This window comes from Arvicola amphibius, chromosome 3 (genome assembly GCF_903992535.2).
Source record: "Arvicola amphibius chromosome 3, mArvAmp1.2, whole genome shotgun sequence".
NCBI lineage: Eukaryota > Metazoa > Chordata > Mammalia > Rodentia > Cricetidae > Arvicola > Arvicola amphibius.
In genome coordinates, this window is record NC_052049.1 from 161,235,657 (window position 1) to 161,262,865 (window position 27,209).

At 42.5% G+C, this 27,209-nt stretch overlaps 1 protein-coding gene across 1 annotated transcript in view; it reads left to right on the forward strand.

Annotated features, from left to right (window-relative positions):
• Positions 1-27,209, forward strand: part of Slc9a9 (solute carrier family 9 member A9) — a 545,494-nt gene that overhangs the window by 161,170 nt on the left and 357,115 nt on the right. The window contains exon 6 of the mRNA XM_038322078.2: positions 23,058-23,163. Coding sequence (XP_038178006.1) covers positions 23,058-23,163 — 106 coding nt within the window. The remainder of the gene's footprint in view (positions 1-23,057; positions 23,164-27,209) is intronic.

The following is a 27,209-nucleotide window of genomic DNA, read 5'->3' on the forward strand; positions in this document are numbered from 1 at the left end:
CCATGTGAGTCTCCAGGACTGTACTCTGGTGACAGGTGCCTTTGCCAGCTATGACATCTTGCTGACAGTATAGTTTATGCCCCTTACATTTCCTCTCATTTATTTTTCTTTTTCTATCTCTTTGACCAATTTAATAATTACTAAATAATTTAATAATAAAACTTTGATAGAACTATTCTAATACTGTTTCTGCTTGTTGCTTTTCTGTGTTGTGACAACCCTCGTGAATCCTTTAGCTATGTTAACAAACTGGCAACAAGTTCTGGAATGGGTCCTCAAGACTACAGCTAATCACTTTCACTTGCTAACATTTCTCTAGCTCAGTTAGCTGGGGTAATTGACTTTCAGGAGACATTAACCACAGAGATCTTTTTATTCATCTCAAGAGGGGTAGCTAGGCATCTGACATTGAGAGGGCAGGGAGGATGCCAAGCTTTGGTGGTGCAGAGGACAGCAACTCTAATAGGTACTTACCTCGTATAATGGTCATGAGGCCCAAAGTCGAGACATCCCGCGCTAGCTAACCCTCTGGCATAGCGTTTAGACCTTAGGAGAAAACAGCATTGCAATCTGCTGACCCAGGATAAATGAAGAGGATTTTCAGAGTCTATGTCTTTCAACTCCAGAATTTTCTGTCATGCTCTGATCTAACTCCAGTGAATGCCTATCCAATGACCTAGCTAAATGTGCATGCTTCATACAACAGAGAGCAATGATTATTCCAATGAAATACAAGTCAAGAATGTAAACATTAAGTGAGCTTAGTTGTTCTTGTTTCTTGATTTTTCTTTTTTCTGTCTCATTCTTTGTACCTCCAATGGCCTGCTCTTTATACACAGCAATTCCAAAAAGCCTTCCTTCTCCCTAAGATTTCTCATGACTTTTGTTATTTGTCCTATTTCCAATTCTCTATAGGCTTCTCCATCATTGGTTTTGGATAAAGCTAGTAACATATAATATTACTTTCATAAAAATGTCACCTTCTCCTAAATTAATTCAATATACTCTCAAGGAAAGCATAGCACTTTCAAATTGAAACTGATAAGATTATTTTAAGGTTTATGATGTCAAATAAAAGTAGAAGAGGACCTGCCTAACCAGATACAGGAATATCATAAAAATTCATTATAATCATTCAGGATGGCATTGGCCCAGAATAGGAAAAAAAAAAAAGATGATTAAGAAAAATAGCCCAGAATAAATGAGAATTTGAAAGAAATTAAAACATGATAGATTCATTAACTACTACTTGCACAACTGATTGGCTATACCTTTAGAAGATGGTATTTATAAAAATGTATTTGAATTAAAAGGTAATAAATCAAACTTCAGGAAAATTTATAGACCATTTTAATTATGAATATAAATTGATCTTCATAAAGTATAGAAACATGATTTATAAAATACCTATTAAAAAATAAAAAGAACTTTAAATGGGAAAAAGATATTATAAACAAAATCAGAGGACAGACAACACATTGGGGGAGTAATTCACATGCAAATGAGTTCCTACTCTCTCTTTAAGGTGATAATCTGACAATATGTAACAGGAACACGGGCACAGGCTAAGATCAGGCAATTTGTAAAGGATCAGATCGACTTGGCCACAAACATGACAAGTTGTTCAGGTTAAGGGAAGTCATAGAAATGCGCAATGAAACAACAACATATCATTTTAGCCTTCGCAGTTTGGCAGCAGCTATAGTACCAGCTGACAGTTGCTGCTGGCAGATACGCAGGGAAGGTGGACTGTTACCCATGTCCAGTGGAATTGCGAATCATTAAGAGACATGTGGAAAGCAATTTAGCACCATTTATTGTAACTTCAAACACATAAGTCCCCCTGACCCAGCAAGGTCTTCTAGAAATCTAATCCACACAAGTACAATAAATGATTAAACAAACAAGCTAACTCTTAAGGGTTTACGAACAAGGATGTTTATTGCAACATTCCTAAGAGGTTGAAGATCGTAGGGCATCTTGGACCTCTACAGAACACTATGAAGTCAATTAAAGGGTAAATTACTGCTCTTCCTATAGACTCGAGGATTTTCTAAGAGATATTTTTCACTGTGTAAAGTAAGAGGCAGAACGGTATATATAAAATGATTCACATCTTTTAAATCAATGTCACACTCTCCTGTATGTATCTGGAGCTCACTAAGTCCCGTGCCTGTGTCCGCGTATTGTTTATGCTTGATTTGGACCTTGAAAGGGACTCATGAAGTACAGTCATGCACACTGCTTTTTCCCCTCCCGATCGCCACCTTAAAAAACATTATGGATGCCACTCCTTGCCCACTGGTAGATAAAATCCTGAGGTATGTAAGTTGTCAGCAGAGAATCAGGTTAGGAATGAGTACCTCCAATTCCATGTAATAATGCACATTTTTAATTCAATTTAAGGTGTGACTTTTATGACCTCTCCCTCATTTTTGAAGACAAGAGAAGAGGTATAGAAAGGGTCACCTTTCTCCCGTGCCTTGTTTGTCACTCACTGGATGTAGTTTCTGACTTCTCCAAGGTGGGGAAAGTGATGAGAAAAATAACCATTTCTATGTGATTGATACAAGCCACTCATTCAGAGCACCTGTATAGCCTGTGCCAGTGAGCTTTTCAAGTGAGACTCAAACATCTTTCCACGCCATCCACACCCTGCAACCTGCTCCCTGGGGGATCTCTTATGTTGTCTGTTGGCCTAGATAGAATTCTTTCTAAAGCTCTGAGAAGAGGGGTGAGATTCCCCAGGCCACCCACATGAGTAGGTAAGTCTCAGCTCACAGAGGCAGAAGCCCCTCTACAAATAACCTCCAGAGGGAGCTAAGGCCATGGGATCCTTTCATCAGTTTACTGTGGGCGAGAGGTTAAAGAGCCAGTAAAGTGGGTGAAGACCACAGATCTCACTGTAGAGAAGCTTCTCTGTGCTTGTTTCAAATCCTGATTTAACATCTGTTGCAAATGTGTGCGGTGATTATGACAAAGAGGAATTTAGTGCGAAGACAACCTGGCGGGACATATGCTGGATTGTAAACTTGGGAAGAGAGGGAAAATGGGAGGTTGGGTTATGGGAGATGGGAGAGGACAGCAAAAGCAAGTATACCGTGAAAGCCAAGCAAGCATACCATTAAAACCAAGCAAGCAAGTAAACCGTGTATTTGTGTAAGCCTACCTGTGTGCTTGAAAGGGAAACCACAGATAGAAATTAACCAATTATTTTTTCAGTGGGCTAGTAAAAACCGCCATGAACAGTAAAGGAAAAGATCTGAAAACTCAATATGATATTGTGCATGTCATGAAATTTAAAACAAAATCAGCAAATTCGCAGATGACATGTAAGTCACACATCTTCGCTTCCTCCAGCAGCTAGCATGTGCTAAGAATACAAATTGCCCGTTGAGGCCCTGAGCGCTGGATACGGGCTTTCATAAGCAGACGACTGGCTCCCGCTAATTGAATTTAGAAAACTCACGGTGGCATTATCCTGTCTGGAGACTGAATTAAATGCATGGATTGTAATTCATTTACTAAAATTAGATGCCAACAGGAATATGGATCTAAAGTCAGAGTCTGTTCTGCTCATATTTAGCTGGACCATCCCCTATTTGACACGTGTTGTGGATTAGTGCTATTTTTATTATTGAGAGTTAAGAGGCATCAGGTCTCATGCAAGTCCTGCTTCAAGAGCACAAGACAAATTCAAGATGGCTGCTTAACCTTCCTAGGCCTTATTTTCCTTGTGTATTCTTAGAGCAAGGTGATGGTAGCTAAGATCAATGCCATGTCAAGTTATGAGTATTCCATTTTAAATACTGAAGGCTCCCAAGAGAGTCTGTTAAAATACAGATTACTGGGTCCAGCCTCCAAAAATTCTGGAGATCACTGGGTCAGGAGCTGGGCCCATTTTTCACAGGTATTCGTGCAAAATGATAGAGCTGCCCACAGAGCAGACAAATCTAAAGCTTGAAGGACGAGAGAATCACTTTTCAGAGTAAAAACGGTGAATTGTAAAGTGAAGTAAGTCCAGTACCAGTGTTTCACTAAAGTAGGTATCTGTGCAAACCCTTGTGGGACACGTTACAGTTTTAAATGTGTCGCATCTCAATTCTTACTAGAATTATAAGAAGAATACATTTTCCCATAATAATTTCCTCCTAAGGCGATGTGAACTTCCAAAGTCTTAGTGCCCGGGAGCTTGGTGCAGTGCACATAGAAAGAAGGGCAGGGGTATAGCTCAGTGAGGGAATTCTTGCCTAGCATGTGCAAGGCTCTGGGTTCTCTCCCCAGTACTGCAACAAATAATTAAAAATGAAGACATTGATAAGTAAATAAAGAACTATAAAAAGTGCTGCTGAAAACATCTGGGACTGTGCACTGTGGATGGAGGGATTATGCTGTGAGTGCAGGGTGAGGGAGTGCAGGGTGAGGGAGTGCAGGGTGGGTGTGAGTGCAGGGTGAGGGAGTGCAGGGTGGTACTGCAGGTGGAGGGCTGGTGCTCTAAGCAGAGGCAGAGGAATACCCCAATTGGAATGGAGGAAGTCCATAGCTTAGTGCCTTAAATTCTTGGAAATTTGTATTGCACGTCTTTAGGCCTTGTCAGAAGAAGACAAAATCAAACAAAAAGTGGTTTCTGTTTCACCATAGAGCTGTTACCAGATCAAATATAAGACGCTTTGTAGAAAATTATTTCTAAATTGCAAAATGTTCCGTAGTAAGTTCTATAAAAGAGCCTAGCAACAGTCCTCTCTCCTTGGGTGTGTGGCTGTCTCACTGGATGCCCCTCCCACACACAGCACTCTAGTTATTTGTTACTGCACATAAAACTGCCAGGAGTCCATTCTCAACAAAGTGACCACAATAAAGAATCTGCTTCCTCACACTCATCTGGAGCCACCTCCCACTTCCAAGGTAAGCCACACCTGTAGAGACATCGAAAGGAAAGGGAACAAATGAGCAATTGTAGCTATGCCCCTGTGGCAATGTTCCTTGTGCTGCACACTCAAAGATTCTGAATTCTTAGCAGTTGCTGGGTGTGACAGTACTTCCCCTTTTGTCCCCTCTATTAATAAAGTATGGCCAGAGTGACTTCTGTGCTGGGTCTCTTTGCTGTTATCTAGAGCATAGATGCTCTAGTAGGCTAAAGAGTGTGTCCTACCCTGCCCGTGAATTGTAGAACCCCATTCAGATCACAGAACACATTTGGCCCTTCACTAACTGTTTAAGTCAGCTCCATGACTCCTCTAATTAACGATGCTGATTCTTTGTAATTTGACTGCCAGTCCACACCCTGAGTCACTGTCTGCAGTACAGCCCATGGGATGTATGTCTACCATCCTCCCCAGAGCTCACGGGAACAAAATATGGCTTCTCATCTTGGACTCCTTAACGTGGGATCTTTTTTCCTCTGGAACAAACTCTCCAACTCGGAAATATGATTATTAGTGTTATTGTTTTCATGTCATACTCAGAGAGGAGCGCTAGAGAAATGCGTACATGTGACCACTCATCTTTTCAGTTACTAACCCTTGTCCAAAATGAAGGGCATCTCCATACACCCCATTTGCCAGTCAAAATCTTCTCTTAGCATTTAAGGAGGAGAAAAGCAAAATTTGAGAGAGCCACTTTCATTGTTTAAAGTTCACCTCAGTGTGACTATTCCGAAGGCACCCGGGCTATCTTACCTCTGATCGCACTGATACTCTGAAGACCCTTTCTATTTGGGGTTGCTATGGTTACGCTGCACGGGTGATGTGTGAGCTGCACTGCTGTTTTGATAAAAATAGGTATTAACTACCAGCCACGGTGCTTCTCATTTCGAAGCAGCTCTTGCAGAAGCTCAGCCGCGTTTTTAAAGGGGGCCATGAGGGGTGCGGAGGAGCGTCTCCAAGGCAGCGCGAGAGCATCTGCATAAATAATGGTGATTGGTCATGTGTATAAAAATATTTTTAATTAAATTCCTTCTAATTAAACAGGCATTTTTGCTGAATCCTTCTCTGTTATTTGCACCAAGCTTAGCCTTGAGGAAGATGGCTGATTAACAGACCCAAGAACCTTTAATTAAAAGCAGAACTGTTAATTTTTGGAGAAAATCCTCTTCAGTGGGGTGACTTAATTGGGCTGTCTCACATCATTTCTCATTTGTCATTGAACTCCTCGGTTAAAGTCTTCATATTTCTTTTTTAGCACAGAAGAAATGGTTACTAGCCTTGGTGTAGCCCACAGCGTTTGTAATTTGGCAATGTGTTTTCCTGTTTTCCCCCTGTCTTTTTGATCATGCTCTTGGGTCACTATTGTATCTCACTGTTTGATTGTGTTCTTCGTTTGTTTTGTTGGGAACCTTTCATCCTTTGGCATATCATAATGTATGCTGATTTTTCTTTCTGGCTACCTTCTGGTTCTGTCTGCCTCTGTATTTCCTAGTGTCAAGTCACTAGACACTGGGCTTATTGTCTTTGGTTTCAGCATCCTACCTTGAGAATTCAAAAGAAAACTGAATAACTTTTTATTCACACACACACACACACACACACATACACACACACACACATCAAAATAAACCAACCAGATGCAACTGACAAAGGAGTTTCTTCAGCATCACCATTAACATGGAGAACAAAGACAACATTCAATTACTCTCACATCTGCTAAGTAGCACAGGAATATACAGAGGCAGGTGTGTCGTCTGTATTCTTAAAAATAAAGACCAAACTCTACAAAGTTCATGGAGTTGAATTATCTGTATGGTCACTGTGGAGAAGCATGTCTGACTCTAACTTCAGTATGTCATATCTGAAAGAGAAGACTGGGTTGGGACTGTGGTAGAGGCCCGAGTGAGGAAATATTCATGTGCTTTCCTCCAACTCCAAAGAAGAAGATATTGCATCTCCGAGGAAGCCTGAACATATTAGCCTAGAGCATTTCCCCCTGAAGCTATCGGGCTTGGAGATAGTGCTGGCAGACCAGCCATTTTCCCTGTGTGATCTGCTGTAAGCCTGCACAGTGTTATTTAACAGCATTCGAATGCGTTTTCTCAGTCTATCCAATTCCATGTTAAGCGCACTGTGATAGCATCAGTTTAAAAGCCTCTATATAAACCTTAGTCTATAAAACGCCCTCATAGAAACCCAGATTCTATTCTCGAGCAAATTTACTCAGAAATAAAAATACCAGCTTGGATTTATATTGTGTATCTCTTTCAAAGAACTCAAATAGCTTCCACACACAGCGTTTCTCTTCATTTCACATCCTTGTCTCATGGAGAGCAGAGCCACTTTTTAGTCAAATAATTGAGGTGCAAAGAAATTTGAAGATAGCCTGAGATTTCACAGGCAGCCAATGAGAACTAGACGAGAGCCCCAGGCTTTGTTTTGCCTTAGTTTTCTGGACCGCGCTGCTGCAGGGCACTAACATCTATATGAGCAGAATGTCTTCACCAGCTCCAGCCAACTTTCAGCCACCTGAGGATCAGTAATGCTTTTCCTCTCCATCTCAAAACAGTGTCCCTGCCTGAGTGTCAGTAAGCAGAAGAAGCACCCCAAAGCTGATAAAGACCACAGAAGTAAATGTTCCACCTTTTCTACACACAGAGTATGCCATCTACTGATAACGGTCCTTAATTGTGTACACAAATATATGACTTGATAGATTTGGTATACCTGATTGGATCACTACCATGGCCAGGTGATTGGATCCATTCCATGAGGCAGAGGTTCTAAATACTTCATGGCTTAAGTCTCTAAAACTCATGAGCAGCAGAGTTAAAGACAGATCCCTTCCAGTAATCGGTCCCCCACCACAGCTATTTCTCAAGACAGGACAGCAATGTGCCAATCAAGCTTTAAAAGAAAATGACACTTAATAGTCAAGTTCTTGTTTTATTATTGGTCTCATTTAATGAGCAGCTACTAGGCCACAGATTCTGAGAGAGATTCCAAGGCAGCTAGGGGTAAGGCAGACAGAGGTGTTCCCACCCCCCATCTCCCCCCCACCCACCTCCACCCCTCCACCCCCCACCCCCTACCCACCCCCTACCTACCCCCTTATCCCCCTCCATACACTCCAAGCCTGTGGAGGAGTGTAGCTCCAATCAGTGGGGAAGAGTTTAAAAGACAAAGCAGCAGAAGTGGGGCGGGGAGGGGGCTTTGTAAACACAGGGGAGCCCTGCACTAAGTCTTGTTGACTAAGGCTCTGCTATAGCTTTTTAAAGACTCCCTCACCACAAGCCAGCGCCGTGCTCTTTTGAAAAAGATGACATGGCAGCTAGTGGAACCAGCAGCCCTATTCCATCTGTAAGAGACAGGCCTGTGGTGAGCAGGGGTTTTCATTTTCTTCCAGGGCCGCAAACGTTGTGACCCTCTCAACATTAGCAAAGGATCCGTGGGTTCCCACACTTCTGGGATCAAGGCTAGAGAGGCAGTCCTACCCTAATTCCAGGGGAGAAGGTTAAACTCATCAATGACTTGCACAGTTCTCCCCACTGCATTTGAAGCTCTCTTACTGGAAACCACTCCCTTGATCCAGCACCACAGCAGGGCTCCTTCTGCATAATTAGGGAGATGTGAGGAATCCACATTCAAGATCTGCAGTTCAGAGGTTGGATTCTGAGAGTTCTAAATTTTGAGACGTGGAGGGACCTTAAAAGACAATCTGACTCAACCTCAGAAAGAGAAAGTAAATGTGCGCACAGTAAGTGCAAGGTTGTAAGAAAGCAAGGTTTCATCTTTTCTCTACTTGATATCTCTTCCTCTCCTTAAGTCATCTTATGTCAAAAGGGAAACAAACAAGTAGAGATTATTACTTGTTTCAACACTGGCATGAACAATAATAGTAATGGTAGCCATGATGTTTGTCCATTTTCAGTACACTAAGCTCTTTTTTAGAAATGGTTCCTCTTAGCCATTTGCCAGGACATCTGAGGATTGAGCGTTTCCTTTCATTTACCAATTCCACTTACCTGAAGCTTTAGTTGGGTGGAAAACTGGCTCATTTGCATCATAGTTGGACCCCAACTCGGATTGGCTTGACACCAGAGTCAGGTTTCTGACCACCTTCCTCTACACTAGCATAGTGACGAACAGCAGGGTCTCACACAGAGGTCTTGCTTGAGAAGCTGGAAGTCCAGTCAGGAGCATCAGCTGCACAGAACAGACGTGGAGGTGGTAATAAAGGATGGCCAGCTATGCTTCAGGATACTGGACAGAGCTGCAGCAAGACTCCAGGTGTCCTGACGATGGGGTTTCAAGAACACACTGCGGAAACATTTGAAGCAATTCAACAGTTCTGCAGACAGCTGGGAAACAGCTGTGGTTGATGGACCTCTCTGGCTCGCTGCTCTTGGGAATGGAATGGCTCTGCTCAATGAAAGCAGTTTATTCTCAGCAGTGCTCAAAGGCAGAGCTGCAGGATGGATGCTTTGAAAGTCGGTGTCCAGCCCACACCTTCCATTTATGAGTTAGAGAGGATGGTGTACATTGGAACAAACTGGATTCAGAAGTTTTTCCTTACTGTCTGGATCTTTTTAGGGCACAGTATGTAGTAAGATCAAATCATGGGAAAATGAGGCAAGCAGAAAAGATTATGGATGTGTGAGGTCAATGTTTATACATCCACAAGGGTGGGTGCTACCTTAAGGGTAAGGTGTCTAGGGTAGCCGAGCACCCACTGAAAAGTTTCTGCACCCTGATAAACGTCTCTGCTGATACAATAATCCAAATCAGATATAACCAAACTGAATTAGAAAAAGCCCAGGTTTAATGGATACAAACACTCATGGATAGCTTACCAGCCACCTAGAGAGGAGACAGGAAAGAAAGACCAGAAAACCACATGTTTGTTCTCTGCAGGGCAGTTTAAATACCCTGTGGGAGTGGTCTTGAGCATCTCTGGGGAGGGGTCATCCTTCAGCTGGCTTTCTCCAGAGCAGAGTCTGGACTGAGGCAGCTCCAGGGGAGGGAGCTTGAGTCCATTTGAAAGTTCCAGGCTATTAGAATATATGGATACCAGCGGCTGGAGTGAAGCCTTTAGCCAAACACCTACTAGTAGTGGGCTGGGATTTTCCTTGACCTAAGAAAATTCTTGAGTCCTTGGGTTAAGAATCCTTCAAACATTTCCCTTTTATGTGGATGATCTAGATAACAAACGCTTTGTTGTTACTGTGTTATTTGAACAGAAACGGTGATAAGCGTCTATAAACAAGTACTGTAGGCCAGCAAGTGAAGAGAGAAGAGATGGACCACCTGGAGAATACACAGCACAGAAACTGTTCCTACCTAAAAATTAACCTTGAGAAGTTCATTCATTCAACCAACCAACAAAATTAAGGCTCGCTGCTTGCCAGGAAATATCAAGGCATTGACAAACACATAGGTGAACAGACAATATCAACAATGACTATCTTTTTTATATAAAAAAGATGAATTTATTTTTATTTGGTGTGTATGTGTGTTTTGCTTGCATGCATGTAAGTGTATCATATATGTACAGTGTCTAAAGAGGCCAGAAGAGGGAGGTGAATCACCTAGAACTAAACCCAGTCCACTGCAGGAGCAACAAGTGGTCTTCACTGTTGAGCCATCTTTCCTGTCCCAATGACTAACTTGGTACTAAGGAGACCATGTTTAGTGCTTGTGCGCTATTTGGGTGGGGGAGGTAATATTGGTAACATTGCTTGGTTGTTCCTTTCACATAAGAAAATTCATTGGCAATTGAACTTCTTATTTTTTGCATTATTTTCCTTCTAGAAAAATTACTGTAAGGTGCTAAAACTTTATGCCTAGCAAAGCTAATTCTTGCTGCAGTATCTGATGTAATATAACACCTTTGGGATGGAGTTCTGTCTCCTTGCCTGACCTTGTAAACTGCTGAACAGCAAAGTGTGGCTTGACTTCTATTATTGTAATCTCTAACACCATAGATTTTTCCATTGCAAATAAAATCTGTCTGTCTATCTATCTATCTATCTATCTATCTATCTATCATCTATCATCTATCTATCTATCTATCTATCTATCTATCTATCTATCTATCTATCTATCTATCTGTCCATCCATCCTTCTATTCTTAAAACAACAAAAAGCGTCTAGGTGGTAGCACTGTTTTCCTTAGAGTCAAGAAAAGCAGGTTCATGGATCCTGATTCCTAGGGAGTGGAGAACTAATCAAACAGCCTCTCCGAGTGACAGGCACACAGACCCACTGCAGATGGAACCGCCTGAGAAGTGGCTGAAGACCTGAGTCTATATCTGGAGAGAGGGGAAGGCTGAAGACAGAGTCCCGTGGGGAATGTGTGGTAGGACACTGAGGACGCTTTCCTAGGCAGTGTTTGTGTTAAAGCAATGAGATTCAGAAGGAAAGAGAAAAGAGGTCAGAGAACTTGAAGGAAAACCACAGGAGGCTAGTCTCCCCAGACAAAGGAGAGACAGGAGGAAACCAGAGTCTATGCCTCATATGGAGGAGTCAACAATCTGGAAGCAAAGACAAGGTGCTCAGGAGGGCTAGGGCCTCACACATGGCATCTATGACTGTGAGAAAGGGACTCTGAGTACCACATTCCATGTTTCTAAGCTTGGCCGATTTTATGAATGGCTTTCTGCCCATTCTGAGCCTAAAGATGCTAGACATTTGCTATAGAAAATTCGGATTAATGAAACAAAAAAGAGAAAATTCCTGTAGTCATTGTTTAATCCTCTGTGGGGGCTGCTTTGTGATTTGGGACTTATTCTCCCAACACCTCTCTTGCCCAGGCTGTTGATTGACCTGGTACCCTGGTCTGAACTCCATTCGTATCAGCAGCAATTCCTCATGGTGACTATATATGGCACTGTGGCCTGGGAAGTAAGGTGACTTTATGAGGTATAAAACCATATTCCGAGGGACTGATGATATACCATGTGATGGTAGCACCAGGAGGTATGTTCACAGATGACTACCTCAGTGTTTAGTGTTAGTGCCATAGCTCTGTAGGCAGAAACCCATGGCTTTTACTCTGGCCCAAGCTTGCTTTTGTTAAGCATGATCTAAAACATAGTTTTGTCTATGTGGTTTATTTTATGCCGATGATGCTATCGTGGCAGAAAAAGCTGTGCAATAGCTGAGAATAGGGTCATTCCAGGCATATCCCCACTTAGGAGCTCGGGTTCTGAAGAGTATATTGCCAGCCCACCCATCATGTTCAAATTGCTATGGTCCAGGGGGCCCAGACATGTTAATGTGCTAGTAACGTAATAAATGACCACATAGCCAGCAGATTTTGCCATCATACATTTATTATCTCACTTCTTTGAATGTTAAAAGTCCGGCTCATCTGGATCGAGTTCTTTGCTCTGAGTCTCATAATGTCAGAGTCAAGGTTTTAGTGGGTTGGACTCCTTTCAGCGGTCCTAAGAAGAATCTCTAAGATCATCTGAGTTTCTGGCAGAATACAGATATTGCAACTACAGAGCTGATGCCCCATTGCTCACTAACAGAGTCACCCATGGCTGTCTAAGACCCCCCCTCTCTCCCACCAAACACTTCTACCACCTACAGTGTTCCCAACTTGCCCCTTATTCACACCCTCAGGTTAGTTTTCTCTGGTTAGCCTATGAAATTTCACACACACACACATACACACACACACACCTTTTGATGTTGTTGTTGTTGTTGTTGTTGTATGAAGTTCATTTTTATTCTGCCATTTTGCTGGTAACAAGTTATAGAATCACGATTAATGGCAATCATTTTTGCACACAAATTGTGAATTTACTTACCAGCAACAAATGTTGCTGAGAGAAGTGCAGTGTGGAGCTGCGGGCGGCTTCCCACGGCCCGGCTCCCAGCCACCGGCTAGCTTTACCCGAAATAACAACACATAAATTGTATTCTTTTAAACACTGCCTGGCCCATTATTTTCAGCCTCTTACTCACATCTTGACTAACCCATATCTAATAATCTTTGTAACACCACGAATGGTGTCTTACCGGGAAAGATTCAGCACATCTGACCTGGTGGCTGGCTCCATCGCGTCTCTCTCTCTCAGGAGAGGCATGGCAGTCTGTCTAACTTAGGAGAGGCGTAGCATCTGACTGAGCCATCTACCTCACTTCCTTCTTCCTGTTCTGTCTACTCCGCCCACTTAAGGGCTGGCCGATCAAATGGGCCAGGCAGTTTCTTTATTAGCCAATGGGAGTCCTCCATCAGAGAAGAATATTTGTTACATACTGAAGTATCCAGTGCCCTGCCGAAGAGTCTAGAGCACACCAGAGAGGCTCAAGGTTTGGCCAGCCCCCAGGGATCTTGGGCTCTTAGGTGGGAACACACCACCTAGTGCACACACTCTAAAAATAGTGTGCCTTCATCATTTAGATCTATGTCTTCTGAAGTACCTGCTTTCTCTTGTCTCACCTCTCCTAAGATTCTTTTCTGTATCATGAATTCCAAAACTATATCTGTGGAACATGCCCTTTTTTAAAAAAGACTTATTAATTCTTTGAAATGTCATACAATGTGTTTTGAATGTATTCTCCCTTCACTCCTCTTATCTGTGGCTCTAGGCATTGAATCTTCAGACTTGTGTCACTAATTTGGAGCACCCATAGAATCCAGGAAACTGGAAAGAGACCAATAGTGGAGCAGGGAAGAAAAACCTTAAGGAAGGGGAGTGGATAATAGAACAAAGATGATATGAACAGGGAAATAATAGTGGGGGAAACATTAAGGTGGTGAAAGAAATGGGAAGGTAGGACAGAGGAAGGGACCCGGGGAGGGCTCAACTTGTTTGGAAAGTATATAGAAAGATGCTTTAAAAGCAAGCTACATTGAAACCCATATAATAGAGTTTAATTGGCATTACTCTATACAGGGGATTATGCTTTTCTCCGAAACCAACAATTGCCAAAAAATTTAAAAGATCAGCGCCAAATGTGGAATTATCCTCCAGAGTTGTTGATCAGAGGGTCCCAAAGACCCCCTGCATAATGCAGGATTTTGCCATTGTTCTTGGTTACCTACCATTATTTGAACCATATTGCTGAAGACACCAAATGCATTGGTTAGAGGACAGGGAGAAATCAAGTTTTGGCACTTATAAGAAAGCTTCTTCTCTTCTGGCTAACCAGCATAGTACTGGAAGGTGCCATGCAGACTATTGTAGGAAGACAGATCATCGACAGTATAACCCATTTATACATCCTATGAGCTTCAATTAATGACTGCCATAACAAGATAAGCCCATGAGTGTAATAGTGGCATGAATGTTATGAGGGTAACCAGCATCTTTATGATTAGATCTGAGGCCTGTTCCACAGGAGAAAGCACTTATCTGGTACTATAAATCTGGCAAAGAACTCATAGCTGGGGAGTTCATGTTCCCCAGGAGTGAACCTACTATTATCCTGCTAAAGGGACACAGTATCAAACATCCCTCTATGTTGGTATCTTTCCACATAGATTACCACACCTTTCAGGCTCGTCAAAGGAATTTCTTTGATGAAAGTAGTGGTTACTACAGAAACGCACAACTGGTCCAAGTGCATAGACCAAATGTCGGTGGAGTGCTCAGCCACGAGTGGATCAAATATAGCATACACTCCAGTCCCAGTCTCAAGGCTCAGGGACAGTTGCAGAAGAGGGAATCGGAAAGATTGTAAGAGCCAGTGGTTAGAACGGAATGGAAGCCAACAGTGTCTTCTGGGCAGGACAGGACTGCTGTACTCAGGAACTCACAGAAGCTGTGGTTGCCTGCATAGAACCTAGATAAACAACAACCTGTCAACATTCTAGCACAGTGATGGGAGTAGTTCACCAGCTTCTATCCCTGACTGGGTAACTGTAAACAATTCATGGCTTCTGAGGGAAGAAGAAAGGTTTCTTTAAGGGTGTAGTCTCTGGTAGACTGACCATGCTTCAGTGATGGCTCCACACCCAAAAGTATGTAAGCAGCACAAGTTTGAGTAAAGGACACAGGGTTTCACCTTTAAGGACTCGTGTGACTAAGACTGACCATTGCTTTGGATGGTCTAAGATAATATGTCTTTTAAAGGTCACCTGCCTTATATACATTTCAGAGCCCTTGTAGCCACATAATAACATATATTCACACATTCCAGGTGTGATTTGGTTCACTAACAGATTTGGGAAGGGAGCATTGTTCAGATTCTCGGTCAGGATGACTACATGACACCACCCTGCCCTTTGCAATATTGGGTTCAAATTCAGAGCCTCATGCAGGCTAGGCAAGCTCTCTACCACTGAGGAATGTCCTTATTCCCTGATGACCCCACCACTGAAGTCTGCTTTACCCGTTCTCTCTCACATACTAGTGTTACACTGTTTGTCCTTGGATACTTTCTCCATTTTGGAACTATTATGTAACATTCCTCTGGGTCTTTATCTAGAGATTGGCAAATTATGGTACATGATAACTGTTTTGTATCTTTTTATAGTAAGAAAATTTGCGAAACACTCCTATTCTGTGTCAGCCACGATTGTGACTAACACAACTGTCTTTTGACTTCTCGCATCCCTTACAACTGGCCTAGGTAATGAACCGCAGAATTGTGTTTACCTCCAGGTGATGAGCTTTTCCAAGCGACCCATCGCCAGCTTTGGCCGCTCTTTTCAGCCACCGGGCTTTGCTCTGAATGCATTGTATGATTTGTAGGTAAACATTTGCCTGCCATTTTCAGTGTCACAATGGCAGAGGGCTTAAGCATCATTCTGGTTGGAGAACGCTTGCGTGGCAGGGTGAGTCGTCCTCACTTGGATAGTGGGCATTCTGCACAGATCCCCATTAAATTCCAGCATGGCTCATTAAACCTCATTGGTGAGAAAATTGGGTCTTTGTTAAATGTTTATGTTCTCTGCTAACGTTAAATTTAGAATATTCTTGCTGTAGATACCTCTGGGAGAAATTTCAAGGCACTAGCTGATGTGCCAAGCAGATTTCAATCCAGACACTCCCAGATACAAGACCTAGGAACTAGTCCCTGCCTGGGTTGATTAGTAAATATATTTCCTTGCAGCATTTATATGTTAGCATTTGATTTTCTCATTTCCAAAGCTCGTGACCTTCTGGTTACTGTTTTCTACTCCCAGAGACCAGTAGGGGTTGTACTTGTGGGTTTTGAGCAAAAGGTGAAACCAATTATTTTCAAACACCATGCAGCCATGAATTCAAGGACAGGATTATGATTGTCTTTGCCTTCTCAGAACACCCTTACATTAAAGAAACAACTCCCCAATATTTTCCTTTCAAAATAATGGCTTAAGCAAATACAGATACCAGTGATGGAATTGTTACTCTAAAAACAGGCTCCTGGGGTTAATGTAAAAAGACGACCATTTCCTCACTGGAGAATTTCTGTAAATCTTCTGTTTGTAGTTTCAGAGTTAGTGGTTGCTGCACAGCAAAAGATGTTGTGACATAGGGAGCCTTTCTGGGTGTGGATCCAACATGCGAACTTAGCTCCCAGAAACTAACAGAGGCTCTATTTCCTCACCTGGTGTCGAAGTGCCTAGGAAATCAGACATTATATGCACACCTGTCTTAGGACAGTCATTCGCAGACATTTTATAACATAGTCTTTCACAGCTCACTAAAATTAAGAAGGACCTCAAAGAGTTTCTATTGATGTACCCATTATCATTTATCCCATTAGAAATTAATACAAATCTCAAAATGTCATTCTATTGATTAGTTTAAAATATAAATAATTTACATCTGACTGTAAATAACATATCTTATGAAAGATATATTTCTTTTCCAAGAGAAACAAAAAATATGTTGAAGAAAAAAAGCTTTGCTTTATATTTTTGCAAAGTTCTTCAGTGTGAGAGATGAGCAATAAAAGACAGAGAATGCTTGCATCTGCCCCTGAATGCAATATGCTGCATTAATACTATCATATGGCCTTTTGAAAACTGTACTGCATATGAACAAAGAGTAAGAATAAAAAAATGCAAGTGACACTTCACTGTTATTGTGAAGATAGTTCTGACCTTGAAGATCTTCCTGGATGTAATTCAAGAGACTCCAAGGATACCTGAGCTCTCCTTTGAAACCATCACCCTGGCCATTAGAGCTTGTTTTTAAGGAGACCTGACTGGAAGGGCTGCACCAGGGTGCTACCGTATAATATCTTTATCACCACTAACTCAATCCCTAAAGCATGTATCACCGTGAAGGTCAAATAAAATTGCCGTGTTTTAGGGCTAAGTAATTTGTGATGCTCTGTGGAATGTGCAATTTAGAATGACCCCAACAAAGCAGCATCCAATGATGGGTTTTCCAGATAAGGCATCATTCTTTGACCTAGTTCAAAAGGGTAGGATTTCTGTTATATTTCTATTATTATGACTGACAGAGCCCCACTGGCAAAACCCATCCATGAATTGATTTTATAGTTAAGTGCATGGAGAGGGAGGATCTAGACTCAAAATAATTCCAATATTCCAGACTATTCCCACAAAGCAATAATAGTTTTAGAAACTCCCCTATAAATGCTTGCCATTTGTGGGAAAGAATAAGTTCACAGTGTTCACTTACAAAAAGAGAAGAATGCTTCCTCATTTATATATAGATGCATAACACCTGTCAGGAAGAGCAAGGCTTCAGCTGCGGGAGCTTTAGACACTTCTGATTCTCCATGTGTCATGGACAAGTGTCATACATACTGATTTGCACAGAAAGCAACAGCGAGTACTCCAAGGAGAGCCAGCGTTTGACAAGGCTGAGTAATGACCTGGAATGACAAGGGAGGAAACTATTGTGTCTTCTTGTCTCTCGACCTGGGCAGATCTTGTGCTGGGTTGCTGAGTACTGGCACACTGAAATACCATTTGAAATTTAAATTCTGCGTAAAACATCAAGAAAATATGGGCCCGGGAGCTACTCACAAAGGTTCTAAGGCACAGACTGTCACTGAATCGCTCCAAAGACTTCAGAGTCACCGAGAGAGCTTCCAGAAAGTGATCATTTGCAGACAGGCAGTAAAAAAATACACAAGGCATCATTTATCCATTAGCACATTGGCATTCTGATAGCTTAAATAGTCATTATCTGTATTTTTTTTACTCTAAGAATGTTTTCTTATTTTTCTGGTTGAGTTCTAGTTGGAGCTCCAGTATGATGATGAGATTAATAAAAATGCTTTAGTATTTCAGTGTTTGGATTTCTTTCCGATTGAAAATTGGTTTGATTCTGATAGTTTGTCATGAACCTTGAGTTCATCCTTCTGGAGATATCCAAGCATTTCCAGTCTCCAGGGCCTAACTCATGCACTGATGGCAAGCTCTCAGCAGATGATCTTGTGTTACTAAGAAACATATAACTTCCCTGCTGCCACCAGCTGTCTTCTGCCTTTTTCAGACAGACCCTTGGTGTGGGAGGTCCTTCTGTCTATGTGTTGCTTTCATTGGTTAATGAATAAAGAAACTGCCTTGGCCTATGATAGGGCAAAAGAATAGAGCTAGGTGGGGGAAACTAAACTGAATGCTGAGAGAAAGAAGGCAGAGTTGCCAGACAGATGCCATGTAGCCACCAAAGGGGAAGGATGTGACCTGTCAGCTGGAACTTTGCCTGGAGGCCACGAGCCTCGTGGTAAAATATGAAATAATAGAAATGGGGTTAACCAAAGATATAAGAGCTAGCTAGCTAGCAATACGATTGGCCAAACAGTATTGCAAATAATATAGTTTCTGTGTGATTATTTCAGGTCAGGGCAGCTGGAAATGAACTAACGGCTTCTGCCAACAGACCCTGCTCTGGTAGTTCCTTTTATTTTAGTCTCTGTCTTCAACCTCTCTACCTCTGGCTTATTCTACTCAATCTACAACACTGAATAGCTAGTAGAAAACCCTACTCAGCTCTGCCTTCTGAAGATGTGGTCTTGATCTCTATCCCACCTCACCATCTTCTCCGAGATACAGCGACACCACTGTCTTGTCACTCATCCTATGGCAGTCCCACGCTATTGGCTGCTCAAACAACTTTCCCCAAACTCTCCCATGGTTCAGTGGCATGTGTCAGTGGCAGATTTCACTCTCTTCTAGTGCCCTAGATGAAAGTACTTGCCTGTACTGAATGGAAATAAGGTCATAGGCGCTTATATCCCCTATTACCAACTTGAGAAGCAAAGTTGATTTTTCTGTAGCTAAAAGATCAGCAATTAGAGCTGCAGAGATGACTCAGCAGTTGAGATCATTTGTTGTTCTTGCAGAAGACCTGGATTTTAATTCCTAGCACATACATGGTGGCTCACAACCATCTATAACTCTAGTCCCAAGAGATCTAACACTTTCCTCTGCCTCCCCCCGCCCCATCTCCAGGAACCAGGCACTCATGTGGTATATGTGCATACTTGTAGGCAAAACATTCAGATACACAAAATTAAAAATAAAGAAATCAAAATCTGGCGTTAGGAAGTGTAATAGAAGAAGGAGTGACTCTGCAGTGGCGGCCATGAGGAGGAAGAGGACCAACAGTGTGATACAGGCCAAAATGACCAGATCCTTTAATAAGACTGTGAATTTGGAAAATCCGATTGTGCCCCTCTCCTTCCTATACAGTCTTACATGCGCTATCTAGAATGTTCTCTTGAGGTCACAAAGACTCATCTTAAATAAGTTCTGAGTTTTAAGCTAGGCTTGGGTTAGGACTGGTCTCCCTAACTCAGCAAGATCCGAGAAGAGCTGCTGTGAGTCACACTGGGACTGTTTCAAAAAAGTCTCTAGTGGGACAGCGCAGCTGAGCGTGGAGGGCACTGTGAAACTGAGCACTGTCTGAGAACCAGCTAAATGAGTTCTTTTAGACGTTCCCAGCTCACTAGCAGAGTGGGTGGCTAATTTCCTGACTCACCTATTCAACTCATTTGCTGTCCTGACAAAACACTCCCTCCTCTAGGACACACTGGCTGACTTTATTCTGCAGCTGTTCCAGTTTTTCACGGGGTAGATAGGAATGCGCCAAGTAATAGCTTTCCCTTTTGTGTGGGATATTGTTTATGAAGCAGAGCTCAGTTCTTTGTTCAGAAGGCATCGTGTGGATGCCAGATCAGTTTTGTGGACATATAGTTAAAAGACTTTCCTCAAAATAACCTTGTGCTCTCTTTGGGAAAGTGCAGAATCAGTCTCATAGAACGGAGTGGGTACCAACGAGCAGGAACTTGGGGATAGGAAACCAAGCCCTATGCCACATATGAACCTGGGAAAGCTCCCCAAGAGTAGAGATGGGTCACATGCTATCTTCAGAGCTCAGGAACAAATGCAGCATGAGCTGCAGTGCAGGAATTTTCTGCTAAGGAATAACTTGTATTTTATTCCACAAGATCCCAGGGAAAGCAGAATGGTGGTAACAAAAGCCTCAGTAGAAACCTCATCGCTTTGGAGGGGTACAGGCTCTAGGCTCAACCTAAGATGGAGAAAGCATCGCAAAGAGAAACACATGCTGCCCCTCCCATCTCACCTGCAGAGGCTGCTGGTTATAGCAGGTGTTCGAAGCTACTCAGGAACTGGGGGCGGGGGTAGTCCTGTTATTTGCCTGGTGTGATTAATAAGGCCCTCTCAGCTGGAATAGTGAAATTGATTCTATCCTTGGTTTTTAAAAAGGAATCAGGACCCGTCGCCATTCTAATCCATAACCCCGTCTCTCTTTCTGTCTTCATTTGTTTTGTTGTTATATTCTTATGGTAGTTTCTTTAAACAACAATATTAAAGCATTAAAGAAAAGATAAAATGTTTTAATTAACAGATAAAACTCATCTGTGTTTATGGTGTGTGGTATGGTTGATGCCCATGAACGGCAGGAAGGCTGATTGTGCCAGGGAGCATGTGCATCCCTTCACATGCTGATCAACCGTTTTGCTCTCTGTAGCAAAAACCATTTTAAATCTACTCTCCAGCAATTTTCAAGTTTGTAATACTTTATTTTAAACTACTTTGTCCTTACAACACTCTCTCTTGCTTATCCACTCGCTAACAGCATGCTAGATTGTAGCAGAGTCCTGCAGGATGGGGATGAGAACCAATAAATTGTGTATAAGAACTGTGGTCACTGGCCTAGCTGTATCTGCAATGATAAATGTGCAGGACTAGCACTGTGTGTGTGTGTGTGTGTGTGTGTGTGTGTGTGTGTGTGTGTGTGTGTGAGAGAGAGAGAGAGAGAGAGAGAGAGAGAGAGAGCGCTTGGATTTCACACCTCTCCCTGTCTTGGATCAACCCATCTTTTACTGGAATTGCTGGGGATGCCTGGAGCCATCTCTCTATTCTGCCTCTGCACTGATGTCTGAACTTCATGTCTAAGTGCAAACCAGAATGTGTCAACCCTCTTACTAAAGACCTTCAGTTGTTTCCTACTATGGCAGACAGGACAACTTCCAAATTTCTTGATGACTTGCAAAACCTTCACTCTTGGGAGCTCAGTCCTGGACTGAGCTCCCAAGGTCCTGATGAGGAGCAGAAGGAGCGAGAACATGAGGGAGAAAGTCAGGAACGTGAGGGGTGCGTTCACTCATGGAGACGGTGGGACAGAACTAAAGGGAGATCACCAACTCCAGTTGGAATGGGACTGATGGATCATGCGACCAAATCCGTCTCTCTGAATGTGGCCAACAGCGGGGGCTGACTGAGAAGCAAAGGACATTGGCGCTGGGCTCTGATTCTTCTGCATGGACGGGCTCTGTGGGAGCCTTCTCAGCTTGGTCGATCACCTTCCTGGACCTGGGGGGAGTTGGGAGGACCTTGGACTTAGCATAGAGTGGGGAACCCTGATGGCTCCTTGGCCTTGAGAGGGAGGGAGGGGAGGTATGGGTGGAGGGAAGGGGAGGAGAGGGAGAAGGAGGGGAGGGAAGGGGGAGGAGGAGCGGAGGGAGGGGGTAGGAGGAGGGAAGGAGATGGAAATTTTTAAATATAAAAAAAAAAATAAACCATGAGAAAAAAAAAAGAAAAAAAAAGAAAGTAAAAAAAAAAAAAAAAAAAAAAAAAAACCTTCACTCTTAACTCACTGCCCTGCCCTGCCCCCCAAGCACTCTGTTTGCCATACATGGATTGGCCTCACACTTCATGAAATAGGAGAGGAAAGAAAAGAGCTGAAAATACCATTCTGCCTTAAAAACTTTATGATCAGTATCATTTTGTACCACTCTCTTTCCCTCTTGGCGATCAGTTCAGTGGGTCATTTTCCTAATGAGTACTGCTCACACTTCGCATAACTGTTTTGAATATTGAGACACCAGGTACTTTTGAGGAGCACAAATAATCAGTGAGTGGTGTCTACTGCCCTGATTGATTTACAAAGGGCTCAGATCTAAACAGCATGTAGTAACTGAGCAAGCTCAGCTCTGGAGAACACCACGTCTATTTTTATGGCTGAATATGATTCTAGGAGCAAATGAGAGCCAGGACCTGGTTACTTCTCCCTTCACGGTAGTAGAACACTGTAACAATACTCATTTCTCCATTCCTTCATGCGTGCATCAAATAATTACTACATGCTGGCCAGATTGGCTAAATAAATACGAGGGTTGGACCCGACTACCAAGGATCCCAGTCCCTTCGATGAGTTTGTGATTTGATCCAAACGCTAGGATCTTAAAGGAATGAACCCACTCAAAGCTGAGGGGATCAGGGATTGATGTGGAGTTGCTTTCAAGACTCTGAAAGAAAGAATAAAAGGATCTTTGGAAGCAAGAGTATATGTATATGGCCCCCCATAAGTGTGTGTGTGTCCTCCTTTCCCACTTGTGTGTGTGTATTTTAGGAGGGGTCAAATGCAAAAAAAAAAATAGTTAAAAAAGTTCAGTATGTTTGGAAAGTTGCAGCAAATTCAGTGTGACTTGAGGGGGGGCAGCAAAGAGTGAGCCAAGTGTGCAGAGAGGCATCACTGGAAGGTAAGTGTGGTACGGACAAGACTTCTGCCCTGGGGGCAGAGCAGTGACAATCTGTTTTTTTGAATGAAGATCTCATGTTGGTATGGAGGGTACGTTTGAGAAGATCACTACTTAATGAATGCTTTTTAAAAGTGATCACACCAAAGGCAATCTCATGGCTGTGTCCTAACCAACTTGTCACCTTTATGTGTGTCTTCCCAGTGACAGTGCTGGCCATTTTCCATGAACTACACGTGGACCCCGACCTGTACACACTGCTGTTTGGGGAGAGTGTACTGAATGATGCGGTGGCCATAGTCCTCACATAGTAAGTACCAGCTCTTGCCTCTGGTTCCTCGTGGAGGTAATTCCTGGTGTCTTTAATAGACTCTTCCCTCTTTGACAGAAAGATACAGGCACTTTGTAGCTTTTAAGGAATTGTTATCACAGAAGATCTCCAATAATGGGTACAATTCATTAGGCACCTAATATCTAATACTGTTAATGGCTTTCACACTGCAAGCTTATTACAAGATACTGCCCAGAGGGTAGCAGATTTTTTTTTCTCAGTGCATATATTTCGTTGATTCACTGAAGGTTCCTAAGATGCATGGAAATGAGCTTCCTCATTTCAAATCATTGCCACTTAGTATGTTCCTCTCACTGGTTGCTTTCCAGTGAGCAGACTGACAGAAGCTCTCCAATTTAGCTTTTGGCAGATGGGGTCCTAGAAGTCAGGATCACAACCCTTTGCCTTCTCCATGCAGATTCCAGGCTTTAAGGCCTGCTTAAGTCACTAACTCTTCCCACACCCACGCGACCTGGAAGCCACCTCAGCTGAATGTAGGTGCGACTTCCGTTTATGCTGAGGGGCTTCTTCTCAAGGAGCCCAGCACGTTTTGTCCAGCTCCTCTTTAGACATGTAGGCATTTATATTTAATAAATGCCACTCTGGCAGCTTTCACTGTGTCAGAGGTCTCGCTGTGGTTTTAGATTAAGACCAACGCTTTGGGCAACTGTCAGATATCCCCAAGGAAAGCAGCTATCTGATAATTAAATGTGACAACAGAATCCTGTTCCCAGCGTTAATTACTTCAAATGCAGTTGGAAATTCATTGTGCTGTAACAAAAGAGTTTTAAGGCAGACCTCAGGGATGGGAGTGGGAAGCAGGCAGAGCCTGGCAGTCCTGCCAGCTAGTTTCCCAGCTTCCTTTGTTTGCCACTTGACATTTCTTAAAGCTGCCTCTCTCTGAAGTTGCCACTGATTTCAGCCTCGTTTACCTGGTCACAGAAACACACAGCACCTTTTCTGTGCCACGGGTAGTTACCAGCATGTATGAATAAAAGCAAAAGCCATGGGCAGAGTCACAAATGCAAAAGGATGCTTTGAAAGCAATATCAAGAACAATTAATTAGGACACCAAGAATCCTTGTCCCAGAAATACTAACATTAAAGGAATATTTGAAGAAAAAAAATTGAAAATCTGCTGAGTCCCTCATTTTTAGTTCCTGAGCCGCCAAATAGTAAAAGGCCAAGCCAAGCAAAACCACTAAAGCACCAAGGAGCTGGGCAACCCACATAGCTTCATCCAAGGTAGGCTTGGCCTCTGCCCGGCACTGCCACTCACAGTGGCTCCCATTAAAAATAAGGACTTGGGTATGAGTGTGGCCGTGTCGAGTATAAGCCCAGAGTACTGGAAACTGCTTCTTTTCCATCTCGAGTCCATTTAAGCCTCCCTAACCCAACTATGCGTGTCTAAATAAATTTTAATCATAAAGTGAATGTCTGCCCTTGACCCCCAGGCATAAAGAATGTATTGGAGGGTTGCTCCTCAGCTTGTGGTGCTTTGTGGGAGAGTGTGGAAACCTCTGGAGGTAGAATACAGATGCAGGAGGTAGATACCTGGAGTCTGGTCTTTGATGGCATAGATCTTGACCCCTTCCTGTTCTCCCCCCCCCACTTCCTGTATGCCAGGAGCATTTACCATGTGCCCCCTGCCATGATGTTCAGTACAAACACATGGGTACAAGCAGCCCCAAAGGAAGCTCTCTGAAGCCATATAAGATTTATCTTTCCATATCCAAGCTGTTTCTTTTAGGTGCTTTGGTCACAGTAACAAAGCGTACCTGGTACACATATCTTGACAAGGTGTCTTCCTTTCTGTGCAGGAGACAGTAGGCATTCTAGCTGACATCCTGCAGTCCTCAGCTTGGCTATTTTCGCACTATGCAGGGAGTTGCTATTGAAATAAAACTATATCCGAGGAGTCCACACGGGAGGACCTCTAGGGTCTCTGCTGTGAGTTTGTCTGACTCTCAGCCTGTGTGTGTGTGTGTGTGTGTGTGTGTGTGTGTGTGTGTGTGAGTGTATGTGATGACCTAGCTCTGGCTTCTCTGTCCACCAGCATTTCCTATGGCTCACCTTTTCTCCCCTTATATTATTTTCCATGTGTTTTTCTTTTTACTTGTTCACTCGTTTCTTATTAAAAATATTTTGAAGAATTTTATAATGAGTACCTTATATACATCATTTCTATCCTTTCCTCTCTCCATCCAATCCTTCAGTGTTCCCCTACTTCCTCTCTATTTCATGACCTCATCTTTAATATTACATATGTATATATATATATGTGTGTGTGTGTATATATATGTGTATGTTATATACATTTATATAGAACCTACTTAATCGGTTTAGTGTTGCTCATATGTATATGTGTTTAGACTGACCACTTGGGATTGAAAACTCCTCAGAGACTTTCCCTGGAGAAAACTGATTTCCCTCTCTTGTCATCCATTGATTGTCTATATTTTTTTATGTAGGAGGAGGGCCTTGGGAAATATCCCTCATCCATGTTGGGATATCAGTTGATTTTCTCATTATGCAGGTCCTGTTTAAGCAACCATATTGAGATTTCCTAGGAGTAGGTTCCCTCTGGCTTTTGCAAACTATGGTTTCATAGAGATGGCCATATTAAACCCAAATCATTGGTAACTATTGGCCTTTGACAGGGTCTCTAAAGCCTTTAGAAACAGACTTCCATTTACCTTCCCTTCACCGGCCATAAAATTTTATTTAAGAACAATTCATTCCATTCAATTTTAATACTTTGCATTTTTAATTGTTAATATTTTAACAATAGTTTGTTCTAGTATTTAGTGACATTTTTGATTAAAGATGCTTTTCTTTGATAGTCTATGAAGCAAAATATTATAATTAATACTGTTTCTTAGGTTAAATGTCCTCTCAGTTTCAGAGAATTGATTTATAATTGAATTTGATTTTCCCATCTCTCCTACACAGCACAGAGTGATGAGTGCTGTATTATGTTTCTATGGTTTAAAATGATCCAGCAATTCTTTGTCCTGAAATAAAAGTAATTTTAATTAACACAAAAGTTCTGAAATTAGCTTATCTCTGACCCATATTGTGATTGCTAGTGTATTGGAATATCCTTTCTAAATGAGTGCATACTGGCTTAAAATGAATGAATTCTATATGATGGATTTGCCTTTCTAAAAGTTGTTAAATAGACTGAAAGGAGGCAAAAGACAGAGCAAAGAGATCTAGAGAGGGTTTACGTGCTTGAGTCCTAAACAAAGACATTAGTTTCAGAGGCAGCATGGGCAGAGTCAAAAGAAGCCACAATTAGAAGTCAGATCCGGTGTCAGGATCCCCATTAATTAACTGTGCAATCAGTACAGTTTCCACAGAACCAGCTCTACCATTGTAAGCGCACAGACTGTGAGCAGATGTAAGTGAGCAGCAGCCAAAGAAACAGCTTAGAAAAGGGCCCTGTCAAGCCGGGCGGTGGTGGCACACGCCTTTAATCCCAGCACTCGGGAGGCAGAGGCAGGCGGATCTCTGTGAGTTCGAGACCAGCCTGGTCTACAAGAGCTAGTTCCAGGACAGGCTCCAAAGCCAGAGAAACCCTGTCTCGAAAAACCAAAAAAAAAAAAAAAAAGGGGGGGGGCCCTGTCAAGTGAACAGGACTCTTCCCTCTTCACCCCTTCAAGCTAAGTTTCCTCTTTTGGTTACGAGGTGACTGCTACATTCTTCAGAACAGAGCAAGAGCCACTGCCCCGTCATTTCCAGCCTTATGTTGTGCTACATCTTGAATATTCTAGAACAGTTACTGCTTTAGTGCTGCTCACTGAGGCCAGGGAGACCCTGCATTACTCACCCAACTAAGCAGTGTGCAAGGAGGTTAAGGCCATAAGGGACCTCACTTGACACCAGATGAGCTGAGCTGGGGAAAGCAAAACTATTGTCCAACCAAAATTTCCGTGAATGAGAAAAAGTAAATACCGGATAGAAACAGCAAAAGTTAGCACATCAGAATTGTGGTTTTATATGCACATAGTCATCTGTGTTTG